The sequence below is a fragment of the Tympanuchus pallidicinctus genome, unplaced genomic scaffold, assembly GCF_026119805.1.
Source record: "Tympanuchus pallidicinctus isolate F22 unplaced genomic scaffold, pur_lepc_1.0 scaffold25, whole genome shotgun sequence".
Lineage (NCBI taxonomy): Eukaryota > Metazoa > Chordata > Aves > Galliformes > Phasianidae > Tympanuchus > Tympanuchus pallidicinctus.
This window is the reverse complement of record NW_026294742.1, coordinates 6,804,079-6,820,422: the sequence shown is the minus strand read 5'-3', so window position 1 is coordinate 6,820,422 and position 16,344 is coordinate 6,804,079. Positions and strand designations below refer to the sequence as shown.

The following is a 16,344-nucleotide window of genomic DNA, read 5'->3' as shown; positions in this document are numbered from 1 at the left end:
CCTCATAGCAAATGAATGGGAAACTGAGGTTGCTGCAGCAGTTGACAAGAGCTGTGAGCAAAGCAGGAAAAAAGTTATAATCTAATATAGCCACGAGTATTCTGCTTGGAGCATCCTCCATATGTTAATTATTAATAATACATTTATGAGAAAAGTTCCTGTTCCAGTTCTCCATTAAATAGGATTTACACAGCCATCTGGTGTTCTGTTTAACTCTTATTAATTTTTTTTTAAAACTCAGTTTGTGTGTCTTACTGTTAATCTAATTAAAACTCGTGAAAGAGAGGGGTGCTCTGGCTTTGTAAGTTATGAAATGAGCTGCTGAGAAAACAGAGAGGGGCATTCAAGGTTTGCAATTAAAAGAATATAGCAGCAATGATTTTTGACATTGAGAAAGAAGGGAACGAATGTCACTTCTTACAGAGAAGCAACAGCTTTACATCTACAGGTAAGTGTAAAAATGCAACTCTCCTGACAATATTAAAGGGTTATAAAAAAAAGGGCAGAGCAGCATGGAGAAAAATGAGAACAGAAAATAGGAAGAGTTCTCTAAAGGTGAGACACGCTACTAAATGCTCTTGTTGTGGAACACCAAGAAAAGCTGCATTTCCTCAGGGCTGGAGGTCTGAGGGAAGGATTCAAAGGAGAGCTGCCCCAGCTTCTGTTCCTATACCTCACAAGTGAAAATGACACCCTGGATGAACTGGAGTCAAACATAGGGAAAAACTCTACCATATTTATATTTCTGATAGGGATTGTTCAACTGTTTAAAGAAAATACACTCTCATGCAGTTTCCCATCCAAGAAAGTGAAGTTAACCCTTATACCTTATAAGCATGCTGCTAATCAGCTACAGAGATACAGAATGCCTCACTGCTTCAGGGCAGATGAACTTTTAAAATATCAAAGTTTTTCTGGAATACACCAAGCCTGGGGATAAGGAACCTGGTTCTGACAGAGCCCGTGTGAGAGAGCACAGAAGAGAAACTGGTCCCAGTCATTGGGATCAGCTATTTTATTTCAGTGGGAAGAGCACTTTGATTTAGACTGCCAGCCCTCTGCTGTGCCACTACAGGGCTCCACTGCTCCTAGCCTTCCTCCTCCCTTTGATGGAACAGTAAGAACCCAGACCTTTACTGGGGTTCACATGCAAAGCCCAGCTAGGTTATACCAGGAGGCAACAAAAATAAGCTTGCAACAATTCCAGGCCATATGCTAGAAGTCCTTCTCTTGACAAGCACCCAGGGCTTTATAAATGCTTAAACACTTGAAAACCGTTTACTTCGCTCTTGACAAACTGTTCCTATTGCAACAGTCACTGTAATAATTTTTCAAGGAATCACGAATCATTAAGATACTTAATTTGAAGGGAGCAATATCCCCAGTGAACTTGAACAGAGGGTATTTGAGTGTAGTTTTCCAAGAATTTCTGGGTACAAAGTGATAGTTTAGTTCTTTCAGGTAAAGTTGTAATGCAGTTCTTAGAGGATGCTTTATAAACGACTGCAATTTTAGCTTTTTCCTTGCTGTGAAATGCCTGCAAGCAAAATGTCTTAATTCTTCACTACCCCTGTGTATAAAATACCTCAATTATGTTACTGAGACCTAAGCTTGCTTTCTTGGCAGTGTCTTACATATATTAAGAGCTTTTTCAGGAAAAAAATAGAAATGAGTACAAAGAGACAGATAAGGCTCTGAAGTCTGAAACCTCTGGTGTTTCCTTGAATGAGTTTCTATTTCATCTGAGGTTTTGTAAATAAGAAGAGAGGAGGAAAAAAAGGAAAGAAAAAAGGATTCTGATCAATACATCAGTGCAGAGGAAGATCATTCAGAACAAAACCTGCTGAAGTTACCAGCTGCAGGTTCCTGGGTAGATGATGCAAGAAGGCTTCAGTCCCTCTTTCAGGGTACCTTCAGTGTGATGAGTGAACAGCTCTGGCCTCCCTTCCAGTTCAAGACCAAGCTGCCCTTGGAATGAGGGATTTTCCAAGCAGAGATTTGAACTTAAAATAAAAGAAGTGTGAGAAATAGTGTATATCTGGCTAAAAGTAAGTCTGAGTTTGATGACTGAATTCACTGCTCTGTTGCTCTGTGTGCAGGGAAGTCTGTGTGCAGCCTGTACCTCCAGCAACTGTCACTCATTCAGGGGCATGACTACCAAATTAAGGATATTGTTTAATTAAGATACTGGGACAAGACAAAAATTAGCACTAATAACTTAAACAGCAAACTTCACCTTAATTGCATCCCTAAATCTCTCATATGGGTACAAATTGAGATTAAATGGGAATTGCATCAGCAGCTGTGCAATAAAACCATTGATATTAAATAATTTTCAGTATAAGTTGTTCCCTGCAAACCTTCATCAACTGAAGCTTGCCATAGACATTTAGAGTCCTAATAAGAAAGTGTGGATATAGAAGCTAATGGTAGAGATAAATTTAAAGAAAAATAAGTTATTTCTTGAAACTTTGGATACAAATATTTAGTTTGGATATTAGCTTAATGAATAAGCCTACAGTATTGAACGTTTGCTTTTCTCCAGTCTGTTGTGAAGTTCTTGAGGGTGCCTTGTCTAAGGTTCTTCTTGCTGTTCACAAGAAGGAACAAATAAAATATTCCAGTTGTCCCCCCCCCAGTTTAAATATGTTAATTTCTCTGGCTCATTTGGAGCTTGTGGAGCTGGAAGCAGAACTGACCATTGGAGTGCTGATGCTAATGATAGAGGTAGGTGGATTTTAGTAATAGGGGCAGCAGGCACAGATGTAGTCTCTTCATTGCATTAACTTTGCAAATGTGACCTGGAATTTACAGAATCAGTTCAAGAATTTATCAGATACTTATGGCAACTCGCTCTTCATCACACCCCTTTCTATTATATAATTTTTTTTACAATGACAATAGGTTTTGGAGCACAGGTTTCATATACATGAGCCTAAATGTCTCTCAGCTGAATAGAAAATTTGTACCTGAAACCTATTTTCTCTTAAGGAAATCATTACTACACTACTCTAACACAATCTCTGTTCAGCATGTGCAATAAATACCAGCTTATTATCACAAGCCACTGCCAATAACCAAAGCCATTTATCTGAACACATCTCTGCCTCCCACAAATGAAGCTATCTCACTTTCCAGCTAGCAGTTAAATGCTCACCTTACACACAAACACTGATGAAAAGGATGCTCTGAGATGTGCTAAACTGAGTCAACAATGAGTAATGTTCATGTTCACATTCTGTAATTAACAGTTATTATCTGTAGGCAAGGAGTGGTTGTGATCCACAAAGGATGCTTAGCTTTCTCAAGTATATGAAGTTATTTATAAAACAAAACAACTAACTGTATATGGCAGACCACAGATGCCTTAAATTAGCAGTCAGACATCATAAAATAACCAACTGTTATAAGAAACTGAGGAAATACTCCCTTGAGGCAGTCTAAGCCAGGACAAACATGCTCAAAGCAGCACAATTACCAGCAGCAATTCAGCTCTGTGTAATGGCTTTGGTATCTAGAAGATGACAAGTGCTCAGAAGAATAAAGGAGGAAAATAGCACAGAAAACTTCACACATTGAAAGAACTCAAGGTTCTGACCAGCTCTGCAATAGCTGTCTGCGGGTGAGTGGGGCTTCTCCTTGGTGATGAGCTGAGTACCTTGCATTTGGGTTCATTTTCTAAAAGATCATCAGAACAAATTTGGTCCCTCGTTACCAAAGCAACAGCTTCGCTAGCTGAACTTGACCCAGCTTGTGGAAAGGCACCTTACTAACCTTGGGCTCAAATGCTATATACAGCATACTAGGAAACTGTACTCAGCTCCAAACCATGTGTTCCTACACAAAAGCAATTCATTTCAAATAAGAGCTCTAAGATTCTCTTCAATTAATGGCTTTCATAACAGGAAAAGGCCGTCTCTGGCAGCAGAGTGACACAGTCAAGAGGACAACTGAAGCATCTGATGGGTGTGCAAGAGGAAAGAGAGCAGATGTTAGCTTGAAAATTTGGAATGCTCTTCCAAACCCATTGCAGGAGCCCAGTTTCTATCAATGCATATTGTAGGAGAAATTAATCAGGACCACCCAGACCAGAATTTGCCAGAATCAAGTGTTCCATTCAATGAACATTTCCACAAAGTGCTAGGACTCAAAGAACAGCCTTGGTCTCACCAAAATCTCTCACTGAGTTTCCAGGTGAGTATCTAGTTGATATGCAAAGATGCATCCACCCAAACAAGCAGCTTACCTTTTTGACCTCATACTTAATCGCCAGTTTAATTCTGCTCAGACTTGGCCGGTGATGCTCAGGGCACAGATGTATGTTCACATCTCCATTCAGAATTGCTTCTACTTCTTCAGTGTCTCTGCACAGGTCCAGAACCCCCACTACAAAATCCTTGCATTGCATAGATAGCTTCCTGTAGTCGTTCTAAGGAAAAACAGAGAGACACAAGCTATTTAACTGTGCATTTGAGAGCCGGCCTCAGACTGAAGCTACAACAATAAAACAGCCTGAGGGAGCAACTGTGAGCAAGGATGCATCTACAAATCATACTGGCTGGAATAGCAGCAGTGAAGCATTTGGTTTCAGCAAGCATAGAACTAGGTTTGTACAAATCTATATGAACTCCCTTCCCAACTAATTAGCAAAGTTTCTACCAGCAGCATATCCTAAGTCACAATAAAACGCTTTCTGCAGAATGGGTGAATAGCCTGCATAGAAATCCTGATTTAAGCAATCGTGTGGCCTCTCCTCTGTGCATATCTTCTAGAGGAATGAAAAGATACCCAAACAAATGGGTTTTAATTTACATCAAATTTTACCATTTATGCCTTTTGTAATAAACTCTTTAATAAATATAAAGGAGTGGCAGACTATCATGAAGCTGCAGCATCACACCCAGATGTGCTCAAATGAATTAGATAGTTGTAATACCAGTTTTAGTTTCAAATATACTACCTAGCAACGTGGTTAAGCTGTTCCAAAAGAGCATCCAGAGGATAATTTCCTCATAACATTTCTCTAAGATGTAGGACTTCAGAAACCCAACGTGATCTTCCACGAAATAACTTCACCTTGCAAACCCAATTTACATTTATGGAAAAGAGATAATACGTAGCTGACTTGAGAGCTGGCTAGAAGAGCAATTTCACTGCCTTAAACTGTGATTGATTTTCACATGCTGGCACTTTAAATGAAGAAAATGCCACCGTCTGAGTAAATGAAGTAAATTAGAACACGATTAATACTACCATTAATATCCTAACAAAATGGTGATATTAAAGATTTCAAAACCAAATAGAAATAATAAGCATAAGATAAGCTCCTACTGATTTGAGAGATCTTTTCAAATTAAGTTTGATGAGTTAATTAAATTCAGCAGCTTAACTAATTAAGCAAGAAGCTAAAAAAGAAGGTAGTTAAACCTGACTTTGATGATTTGATAAGAGTAACCTGACTTTGTACTCTCATATTTTCTAAATTATTAATTCTACCATTTAAACATAGCAACATATTAGCCTTCCTTGTAAAGCTATGATCTCAAACAAAAGTGCAAACATTAGTTAATTAGACAGCACAGCACTGATTGAAAGATGGTGTTACACTTAGAGGTTGCCAGATTTCTTTGGAAGTGCTAGGGGTGTTTTGCCCTTCAGAGCCAAGTTGCTCCTGACAATGAATATTTTCTTTAATAAGGTGATTTAATAATTTTGCTATGGCTTTTGAGGCTCATCTGATGCTCTCTCACAGACACACCTTGGTTATTATACTGTCACATGGGTTGAAGTCTGCTGTTTCCCAAGTCAGGTCCAGGTAACACAACATTAATGCACTGCCCTTTAAAACACACAACTGCTTGTCAACAAAGCATCCACTCTATGGGTGTACAAAACTGGGAAATCACCAGCCTCCAGTTTACCTCCTAAGGCTTGGAGTTTCATGCATGAAGATTTTCCATGACAACTGGAATTCACATTTAACCCCTTAAGGAAGTGATGTAGGAAGTGTGGTTCCTGTCTGTGCTTTGGGTTTCCCAGCCTGAGGTCTTTAGGAAAGCAAGATATCTACTCCAAGACTGCTCTCAAAATTATCAGTTGCATGTAGCCCAAAAGTGCTTCAGGGCCAGGATGGGAGATTCTTGCAGAAAGTGAAAGATACCATTTCTGATGGGTGTTTGTGAGAGCAGAGCCAGGGATATATTCTACAGATAAGACCTTCTGTGAGGAGGAACTGGTAGGGTTACATCCTGCTATTTGCACCAAATGTTGAAGGCCAGGTTTCCCATTTCTTTCTTGAGCACTGCAGTCATTCACCATGTTTCAGTTATGGTGCTCAAAAATGGAAGTCAGCAAGAACTTCCAACCTTCATTAAAAGGGACATAACGTAACCACAAGCAGGTATTTATCTCTGGTAGAGCAGAAGCATGCTCATAGAAGAAACAGGGACACCAAGTCTTGTTTAAAAAGGCCAAATTAGGACACAAACATATAAAATGTCTTGGAGGTCAGGCAGAAAATGACGGTACATTTGCATTTAAATTGACCACTTACGTATTTTGTGGAGATAGGGGTTGTGGAATGAATGTTACCAAACAGTGTGCACTAGTGTCAGATGTAAGAGAAAGATTGTACTGTAAGGATTCAAAGCTCTCCTCTCTAATCAATCCTGTGCTTTAATCTCCACCATGCCAAGATGTTCTCTGTACTGAAACAGACTGGGAGAACAGACACCCAGAATCAAACATCAGCCTGAAAGTAACTGCAGGAGCTGCGAAGGACTGCAAATGGGGATCTGAAAAGGGGTACAGGCTGGGAGAGAAGTCCATAAGTGCCCCAGGTAATGGAGACACTTAATTAGCCCAGCAGGTTTGAAAGAAACAAGAGTGAGAACTTTGCTAAACTGTAATAACATTCCCTATTTGTACGCTGTTTACAAAGTTCACAAGCTTATCTCCTAGCCAGCATGTTTCAGGTAATTCTCACCACCATTTCCACATCATCTGAACAACCAGTATGTATTAGCTCTCATTATTTTTCTTCTTCTGCTTCCTTTAAGGAAAGCAGTTTACTTTAGAAAAGTGCTTCTGAGGCAACTGTAAATGGCAGGCTCCCAGCTGGAACACTCCATCACAACCCAGCTTTATTCACATCCCCTGCAAGCCCATTGCTGCTTCTGATTTTGTACACTTGCAGACATAATGGATGATTTTTCTGTTCAAAATTATTTTCTCTAATTTTAAGTGCACACGAGAAGCAGGAGGGTCTAACCAAGATACAGGATGTGTAAAAATGAAATAATAAAATACTTCCCAACCGATACGTAACTGGGCTGGAAAGCAGCTCGCTGCTCTCAGGAGGCATTTCTCAGGCAAACCTCAGGGATCACTCATAGTGCTGTGCCTTCAACCTAGATTCCTCTTACAAAATCATTCATCATTTTGTGCTGGTTTCCATGATGTTCATGGTCAGCACAGAAAATCCTGCTGTTTGCTAATGAGAACACACAGTGCTCAGTGATTCTCCTATGATAATGCATCTCCCTTTGCAATTTTACAATATCTTCTTAAAGCTAGAACATAAGAATTTAAGATTAGCTATTTTCTGCTTCTCCTGACACCGTTGTGCATGTGGAGTTAAAAATGTCTGATTCTGCTGTTTTGAAAAGGCTGATGATACTTGTCATTCGCTGCAATTTCTCTGAGTACCCTATTATTATCTGTTGATTATGTTCTAAGTGAACTCTGTCATATCTCTGCATCTGTTCCAAACCACCCAGATTTCTCCAGAAGGGGGCTCTTTCAGGTCAGAGCGATACAGCCTGAGTAAAAGTTGAGAAATGATGTGAAACACGAAGTAAAAGCAGCCACCTCTCTCAATTAGCTAACAAACAAACACAAACCAAAATGAACAAAACAATCCAACTGCTGTTTCATAGAGTCCTTAGAGTTGCAAGGGACATTTAAAGGCCACATTGTCCAACCCTCCTGAACAGAGACACCCACAGCCAGATCAGGTTGCTCACAGCTTCATCCAGCCTGGCTGTGGATATCTCCGAAGATGGGCCATCCACTCCATCTCCAGACAATCTGTTCCAGATGTCAGTCATATCAAGGATCAGAGAGGAACTACCTCATCCAGAGGTGCTGACCTCTAAATGTCAGTTCTACAGATGCATTTCCAGAAGCTAGAATCAATGATCCTTATGGGTCCCTCCTAACTGAAGTACGAAGTAGCATCAATGGCTCAGGAGAAAGAGGATGAAGCCATTTTGTATACATCCTCAACCACCCTCAAAATCACTGCTGAGCCCTCTGCCTTTCCAGTCCCAGGCTTAAGAGAATGTTGTAGGTTTTAGTCCTACTGATGCTGATGGAATACTTCCAAGCAATGTGCTGAAGCTCACATTTCACTTTCCTTTTTTCTCCTAGTTTTTGTAGATAACTCACAGCACAGTGGGCCGCAGATCCACACAATGGCAAACAACACAGGAATACGAAACAACCTGTATAAGTGCACCCATCATGAAAACCACTCTGTCACTATTTAGGACATTTAATTAAATTCACTCTGATAATTGCTTCCAAATAACATGTACAAAGAGCAAAGCAGAAAGCACAAGCCATCACTAGATTTTCCAGACAGAGATAATTCCCAGATTCGTAGTTTTTACTACTATCTTGATCTTTTAGCACCTACTGAACCTAGTCTAGCTGTCCAGAAAAGTGAATATCACAGATGAGTCACTCCTTGATTATACAACTACATATCTTTATCAGAATGATTTTTCCTACCACCTTTTTCTATTAAAGAAAACACAGCCTAATGTTGTCTACCAATATATGCATTTCCCTGCTAAATAAAAATCTAATAGGAAGAGGGGGAGTAAACTGGATAGCTAGGACTTCTATCTGTAATACAATGGAAACCACAGCAATAACAGCAAGGCCCTAGGATGCAGCAAGTGAGAATCTGCTCAAATACAACAGTAGCATACACAAAAATAAAGAAGCTGCTTACCTCCAGAAGGATAAAGTATACAGGGATCTCCTAGGAGGAGCCCTCACCTCTACTGCCAACCCTTAAATGAGGTCTGGGAAGGGGTGAATCCTGGCTCCGCCCCTTTTGGGCACTCAACTGCATTGCATGCACCTGAGCTCCCCTGGGTTGGTCCCACCTTCTCACCAGGTGCTTCATCACTGCTTCAAGCCATGACTTGTATTTCTGCTATGGTATCATATATTATTATATTAAAATTCTGTCCTTTATATATTGCCTGTCCTGTGAATCTGTCCCACTCCATTGCAAGGGTTTCCTCACAAGTCCAAGACTTCTAGAACATGTGCCCATGCACATTCCTCACCCATGACTGGGTCTATCATGGCACCAGAAAACATGTGTGTTTCCAGTGCAACCACAGATTGACTGCATGGTGCATACTTTCTATATCCAACCCCTCTTTTGTGAGCAATGCAGGAGCTGTGTATTTGGCAGTAAATCTGGCACTTCTGCCTAGCTTAAAAGTTCTGTGTTCTCAGTGTCTCCTTGAAGATCTTGGCTCTCTGTTTAGTTTATGTCACACGTACACATATATCGTGGAGAGAAATATTGCATTGCATTGGATTATCATTTTGAGGAGCAGCAGAAAGAGAATAAAATGCAGAAGGAAATCTGTGAAAAACAGCAGAAAATGCCCCCAGATAACAATGCGTGTAGAAAGAAAACAAAGGCAAGAGAAAGGAGGGGGGAAGCCAATAATATTACATGCCAGATTTGAATCATGCTTTTTAAATAACAATCATGTCAAGTAGTCAAAGTGCTTAGAAATATTTACTAATTAGATTTCACATGAAAAATGCAAAAGCCAGCTAAGAAGCTGTTGGACCAATTTCCTTCTGGGTATTTACACAGCCTGTGACCAGCCATATGCTTCCAAAGGAAAAAGCACAAGGTCTGTAGGAGGGAAGGAAACAGGAGGAGATGCTAAGAAGGGCTCTAATACTGCTTCTGTCACCACAGTCACATCTCAGGGGCACTGAGTCCATTCCCCAGGGCGCCACCGACTGTGCACTTAAGTGCTGGTATCTTTGATTGCAGCTGAGTGCGTTTCTATTCTTCCCAGGCTAAATGCCTGTATGCATAGATGATGCCAAGCCTCTACAGTTAGTTTTCCAGACAGTGAAACATCTAGTTGGTCTGTGCTCTTGTGCTTTCTAAATGGGAGCACATCAGCAATTTTTTAGGAGCTTTCTGTCATATCCAGTGAGCATATCTCTGAAAATGAAGCTAAGTGCTCATTTAAAGCATTTTACTCCTGAGGTACTTCTTGTTAAGCATGTCTGGAGGTAGCAACAGATGCCACTTGTTCATTTTGCAATGAACTAGACCTTGACTTCTTCACCCCCAAAGAGCATAATTTAATAAACAAGCTGTTCAAATGTAAGTTTGACATTTCAAAAATGTTTCTGTGTTGTTTTCCAAACAGTTTGGTCCTTTCTAAATGCAGCAGAGATAAGGAGGGCACCTGCCTGCTTCCTGCAGTGCTGGGCTGCAGTGGGGAGCTGCAGAGGAGCCATGCCTCAAGGCTAAGGGTGCTGTTAAATCCTGTAAGGGAGTGTTAGGAGACAAGAAGAGATGTGTGCTACAAAAGAGCCCAAGGGCAAATCAGACAGAGCTGTGCTCACTTCAGTTTTGGCCAAAGAAGTCCAGAAAAAAACAGTATGCTTTAAGTGAGGACCAAAAATCGTGTGGCTTCCAAGAAGCCATGAAAATATCATCCCATGCATTGCTGCAGGAATTTCAATGGCAGCTGCACTGAATGATTTATTGTTGCAGTGCCTTTTTTTGTACCTCTTTTCTCCTCTCTAGGTCAGGCTTTCTGGCTGCAATTCATCTCTTCATATGCACTGCAGAGGCTGATCTCTGAGACAACATCTCTTCAACGAGGGGGTGGAGCTGTATGAAACCAACCCACCAACTCTGCAGTTCACCTTGGAGTTGTTCCCCAGCAGATAAACCAACGTGTTCAACAACTCAGCTGAGGTGCTGTTAAGGATTTTCCACCGTGGAATCAGGAAATCTCTTTAAAATTTCTTGTATTTTCACAGATCTGGTGGTGGTTTGAGTAACCTTCTGCAGATGTTTATCATTAATGGTGGAGCAGATGTAATCTAACATTAATTATGTCAAGCAGAAGGCTGTTTCTTTTTTCTTTTATTTTTTTTCCTCAGTAAAAACCTCATTGTGCACTATAATTTATATCCATTATTGGTTCATAATACTGAATGCAGAGTAAAGCTTATTATTTAAAGTGATAAACACTAGAAAAAGATCGAATAAATTGGTTTATTACTGAAAATTCCAAGAATTTTTGAGTGGGTAAAATAAAAAGCAGAAGAAATGTCCCCATCTTATTTCTACTGTTTTCCTCTCTTTTATGTCTCTACCAGCAATCAATTTGGGGAAACTGTTTAAGTGATAAACACAGCTTCTGAAGGATAAAAGCCAACAGGTCAGTTCTGCATGTTCTTTCTGCCAATAAAACATTGGAACGTGCAAAACATTTCATTTTTATATTTTCTTTAAAGCCTCTTCCTATGCAGTTTTTAAAACTTATTTTTTACCATTTATCGTGGTAAAATGTCTTATGTGGGGAAGTAACTACAAGAATCTGATCACATAATCTTAGGAAAAAGCTGTGTTTTGAGACTGAAGGCCATTCCCAAGTCATTAGCCAAAACTTCAGGTTTCCTAGATTAAAAGATTTTAAAATCAGTCCCCTCTACAGTTTTTTAAAGCACTTTGACAGAATTTTTTTCTAGTTCCAATTTAAAGTAAGTTTCATGTGCGTATGAACACTGAAATTAATGTCTCTCTTGACTTACTGGAAGTTTTCACCCCAAAAGGGGCATTACCATTTTGAATAGGCATCAAAGAAGTTGCTTGAAGGACACCTCCAGCTCCTGCACTCCTTTCCCACAATGTCACCTCTTCCTCACAAGCACTGTCACTGGGCACCTCTACAGTGCATGTGAGCACAGAAAAAATCAGTGTTATTCAGTGGAGAACAAAAGTCTTCTTCCATCTCTCTGAAGACATTCAGACGCACTTAGAGCAGAAATGATGTTGGTTGACAACATTTTTTTAAAAATCAGAGAATTTAAAATCTCAAGGCTGGCATAGAAGCTTTTCAGCATAATATGGCATTTTAATGCTTGGCATGTTTCTCTTTCACATAACCTCAGCTGGTTTTCAAACACACATCACAAGTAAGCCACACGCTTTTAATTGCTCAACAAATTAAAAGGTGTTTTTTTTTACCTTCCTGCAGATTTTCTCAGGCTCATTTGAATGCCTATGCTGAAACACCTGTTTCCAGAAGATAAACTATAGAGTCCCTGGATGTCACATAAACAGGACAGGCTGTTCAGAGGTATTAAGCAAATGCTCTGGTGTTCAAAGTGCAGCTAATACTTGCTTAGCAAAGGAGAGAGTCTGTTTCCCTGCGTCCTGTCATCAACAGCTTCTCTTTATAAAGGACAAAGCACACATTTCAAGATAATGCTCTGCTAATTCTCATGAAATGACACGCTTGGCAATGAGTAATTTTCACACTACACTGGTGTAAAATTCTCTGCAACAAATTACATTCCAGGAATTGGCATTTTTGATCACATAAATGCCAAAAACAATAGACACTAAAGTACCTACCGCCAGTTTGTGCTAATGTAAAATTATTTGTATATCATTCCTGTTTATCCACAATCTCGTGGATAGTCTGCTTAGATGCAGTGGGGCCGGGTTCATTATAATTATCTACAATAACAACAATTACAAACACAATGAGTGCTAAACTAAATCACTTCCCATCTGCATCCACTTTGATATTGGACTTGAAAACCTCCGAATGCATTCCTTCGTTTACATTCATTAATATGATATGAATTCCCTACAGTGTCTTGGATAAATGTACCTGACTTTATTCTCCCATCTGCTGATCTAATATTATTATTCCATTCAGAGCTATGGTCCTAATTACGCTCATTTGTAGTTGCAGTAGATATCCTTGCCCAACGTGAATAATAAGCAGCAGTCTTTGGAAACCAGTTATCTTGCTCATAACAAATTGCTTGGCTGTTAACTATTCCCTAAAAACTGATGCTGGTATTAGCTGAAAGCTTGGGCATTTGATGTTTCTAATTAAACACAAAGCTTAACAATATTGTGTTACTCTGATAGTGCAATCCAACAGTTTTCCATCTGTTTGCCTCACTAATAATTTGATTTCATCTTTCTGAAAAATGTCTTCATCTTTGGCGCTCTAGAGTGTTCCCTCTTGGTTGCATTTAGTGCTGAGTGGAGGAGGGAGGGTAATTGTATTACTGTGTAATTTTAGACCTATAACCATTCTGAAAAGAAGAGAAAAAAAGCACCACTCTCTAAAACGATTGCGAGTAAGGGCGCACTCAAAGTCACAGAGACTTTGCACTTGTTGCAGGAGGATCTGGTGGCTGGCATGGGAAGGACCAACACATCTCTCCTCTCCTGTAGCAGCAGCCAGATACAGGTGGCAGGAGCCCTGTCAGAGTTTCCACCAATAGATGCACCGAGTCGGAACACCAAGACTCATTTTGCCTTGCACGCTCAGTGGGTAAGAAAGGAAAACACTCTGTCTTTGTTAACTAAACTCAGGCAACTGGCCAAATTATTCCCCCTATTTATCACAGTGCTACTAGCAGCTGGCAGCAGTGCCGGCAGACAACACGAGCTGCTTCTCTACAGAGACAGCAGGGACACAGCTGAGGCACAAATGAGAATCCCTCGGCAGCCAGGACTGGAGAGACAAAGATACACTGCTGTGGGACAGTCCAGGCTGTTGGTATAGTTTGTGGCAGAGCACGGATCCTACTGACCAAAACAACAGCTGATGGATTAGATTTCTCTGATGGATCTCTTCATCTGAGATGCAACAGATTATTTCCCATTTATACAAAGTGAGGAACCTATAAGCAGTGCCCAGTAACCAGACCCACTGCTTTCACTTTACATAGTTCTTTTAGGAATGAGGATGAAATCATGGTTTCAGCAAATCCCAAGAGGATATGATGGTCAAAGGAGCCATGATTTTACCAAATACTGCAGTTTTGCTTCCACAATAAAGCTATTACAAAATACAAAATTAATAATGTTGTGGAAGTCTTTATACGTAATTAAATTTTTGAAATTATTCCTGAATTATTTGTTGCCTGCTGTCAAAACACCTCACATTCCTCATCAACCCATTACAAGATATATTACGCTTCAGACTGACTACAGAAAATTCAGACATGGTCTGAATTTGAGACTCGTATTCATTACCAAAAATTTTAGTTTTATAAAGAATGAAAAGGAGATTATTCATCTCCTGAATATATTTAAACACACTATATATTAAATATATTAATACATTAATATATTAATATTACACTATATAAGGTATTTTGCATTCAAATATATTTCAATAATGGCTCAGTAAAATCAGCACAGGACTACATATTTCCTCCAAACAGGTTTTTTTGAAGGGGACAAAATGAAAATATTCAGGTTTCTTACACTGACACATCTCTGGTTAGACCTGTTGAATCTTTTTTCCCATCCATTCTTTCAGTATTCTCAAGGGCTTGTTCCTCTGGGACAGAGATCAGAACATTTCCCTGCAGAAAGCATTCCATTGACTTTTAAAAGATTTCTCTTTCTTTTTCTCGAACATCAGCCGGCAGATTTAGCAATAATGTCACTCAATCACCCAAAAAAGTAGGCTAAATGGCCTTGTAAGCAGTGACCAGGATCCAATTTTCTGCAGTTGCACAGTGAGTTGTGCTGTCACTAGAGTTACAGCTTTCATGAATAATGGTCTTACTTGTTCCAGGTGCAGATGTGGGTTGTAGGTGGCTGAGTTATACCCTTCACTGTGAATCATAGCATCCACTACTCTGCTTTACAGTGAATAGATACAGACAGATGCTAACGTACCCTCATGTTCACACATACAGACATATTTTTGAAGACGGCTCCAGGCAGCATAGCTTTGGCATTGACCAAACCCATTCTGAAAAGCTTTGGAGATTTCCTTCCCATGCAGCGTTGTAAAACCATTTTGCTTGGGCAAAGTGGCAGGAAGAAAATGATTTAATCACAGAACAGGCATAGAGAAAGCACTCACAAGAACAGTTCCCCAGATAGAGAGCATACTTCTTAATTTATACAAACATAAATGGAAGCACAGAAGAGAATTTTCTTTAAAAAAACAAAACAAAAAAAACAAAAAAAAACAAAAAAAACCAGGATTTTTTCTATACATTAATATACTTCAATAGTTCCTGCTACAAACCAATGCAAAACGTGGCTAATCAGTTTAGCTCTCAAGAAAAATCCAATTTACAATTTAATATTTATGGATCTGTGGTTGAAAAAGAACATCACAGCAAATGAGTTCCTCACGTGCAGAGCCCCACTCTGTGAGCAAAACACACATTTCACTGTGAGGCTTAAATGTATTTTCCTTCTCCCAGGCTACTTCCACCATCACTCCTTATTTGCTCTCTTATTTTAATATTTAATTTCATCCGATAAATTAAAATTTTAATAATAGGAGCTTGTTTTCCAGCTTGATTCCTTCCTGTACCGTGAGCTGGGTAATTGGTTGTACCTGCTTATGTATTTGAAAACTGGAGAGAATTTTTAAAGAAGAAGAAGCATATGTTTTAAGTGCACATTTTCAAGGCAGTCTGGATAAATGGTTTTTAGGTAAGAGTGAAAAGAAAAAGGAAGACAATTCTTTTCTCAAGCTAAAAAATACCAAATCAAATCCTTGACCCCATCTCTAAGAACAAATAATGTTCTCAATAAAGACTGACCTGGAAATGTTCATATCCATCCCCCAACTCAAAACAAAAAGAGTTACAAGTTACTATTGTACCTTTAGAAATAGCAGCTTTTCATCACAAAAATAACTCTTTTGCCTTCTGCACTGAAGGTACATTTAGCATTGGATGGTTTTTATCTTCGTTTGCAGAGGTTATACTTATTTGGGTAGAAGATTCACAACTTGAGTTCATCCTTTTGACACTGGGTACCAAGATGGCCTGAAAGGCAGCAAGGATTTCCCTTTGAGGAGCCAAAGACATTGATGTAGCATAGAGCCAATAGGAGAAACAGAAGATGATCTAATTAGAACCCAGATTGCAGAGTAAGAAGCATCAGAAAGGGATGTTCTGGCCCAACATCAAAGGGCAGAGTCATCAAGCATTAATTTGAGATAAAGCTGAATAAACTGCTGGCCTGCTCTCTCAATTGGGAATTTAGCA

General features: G+C 39.5%; 1 protein-coding gene across 2 annotated transcripts in view; it reads right to left on the bottom strand.

Moving 5' to 3' along the window:
* TRPC7 (transient receptor potential cation channel subfamily C member 7) overlaps nucleotides 1-16,344 on the bottom strand; it is a 56,409-nt gene that overhangs the window by 33,772 nt on the left and 6,293 nt on the right. For both annotated transcript variants that reach the window (XM_052689604.1, XM_052689605.1), the window contains exon 2: nucleotides 4,247-4,429. In XM_052689604.1, coding sequence (XP_052545564.1) covers nucleotides 4,247-4,429 — 183 coding nt within the window. The remainder of the gene's footprint in view (nucleotides 1-4,246; nucleotides 4,430-16,344) is intronic.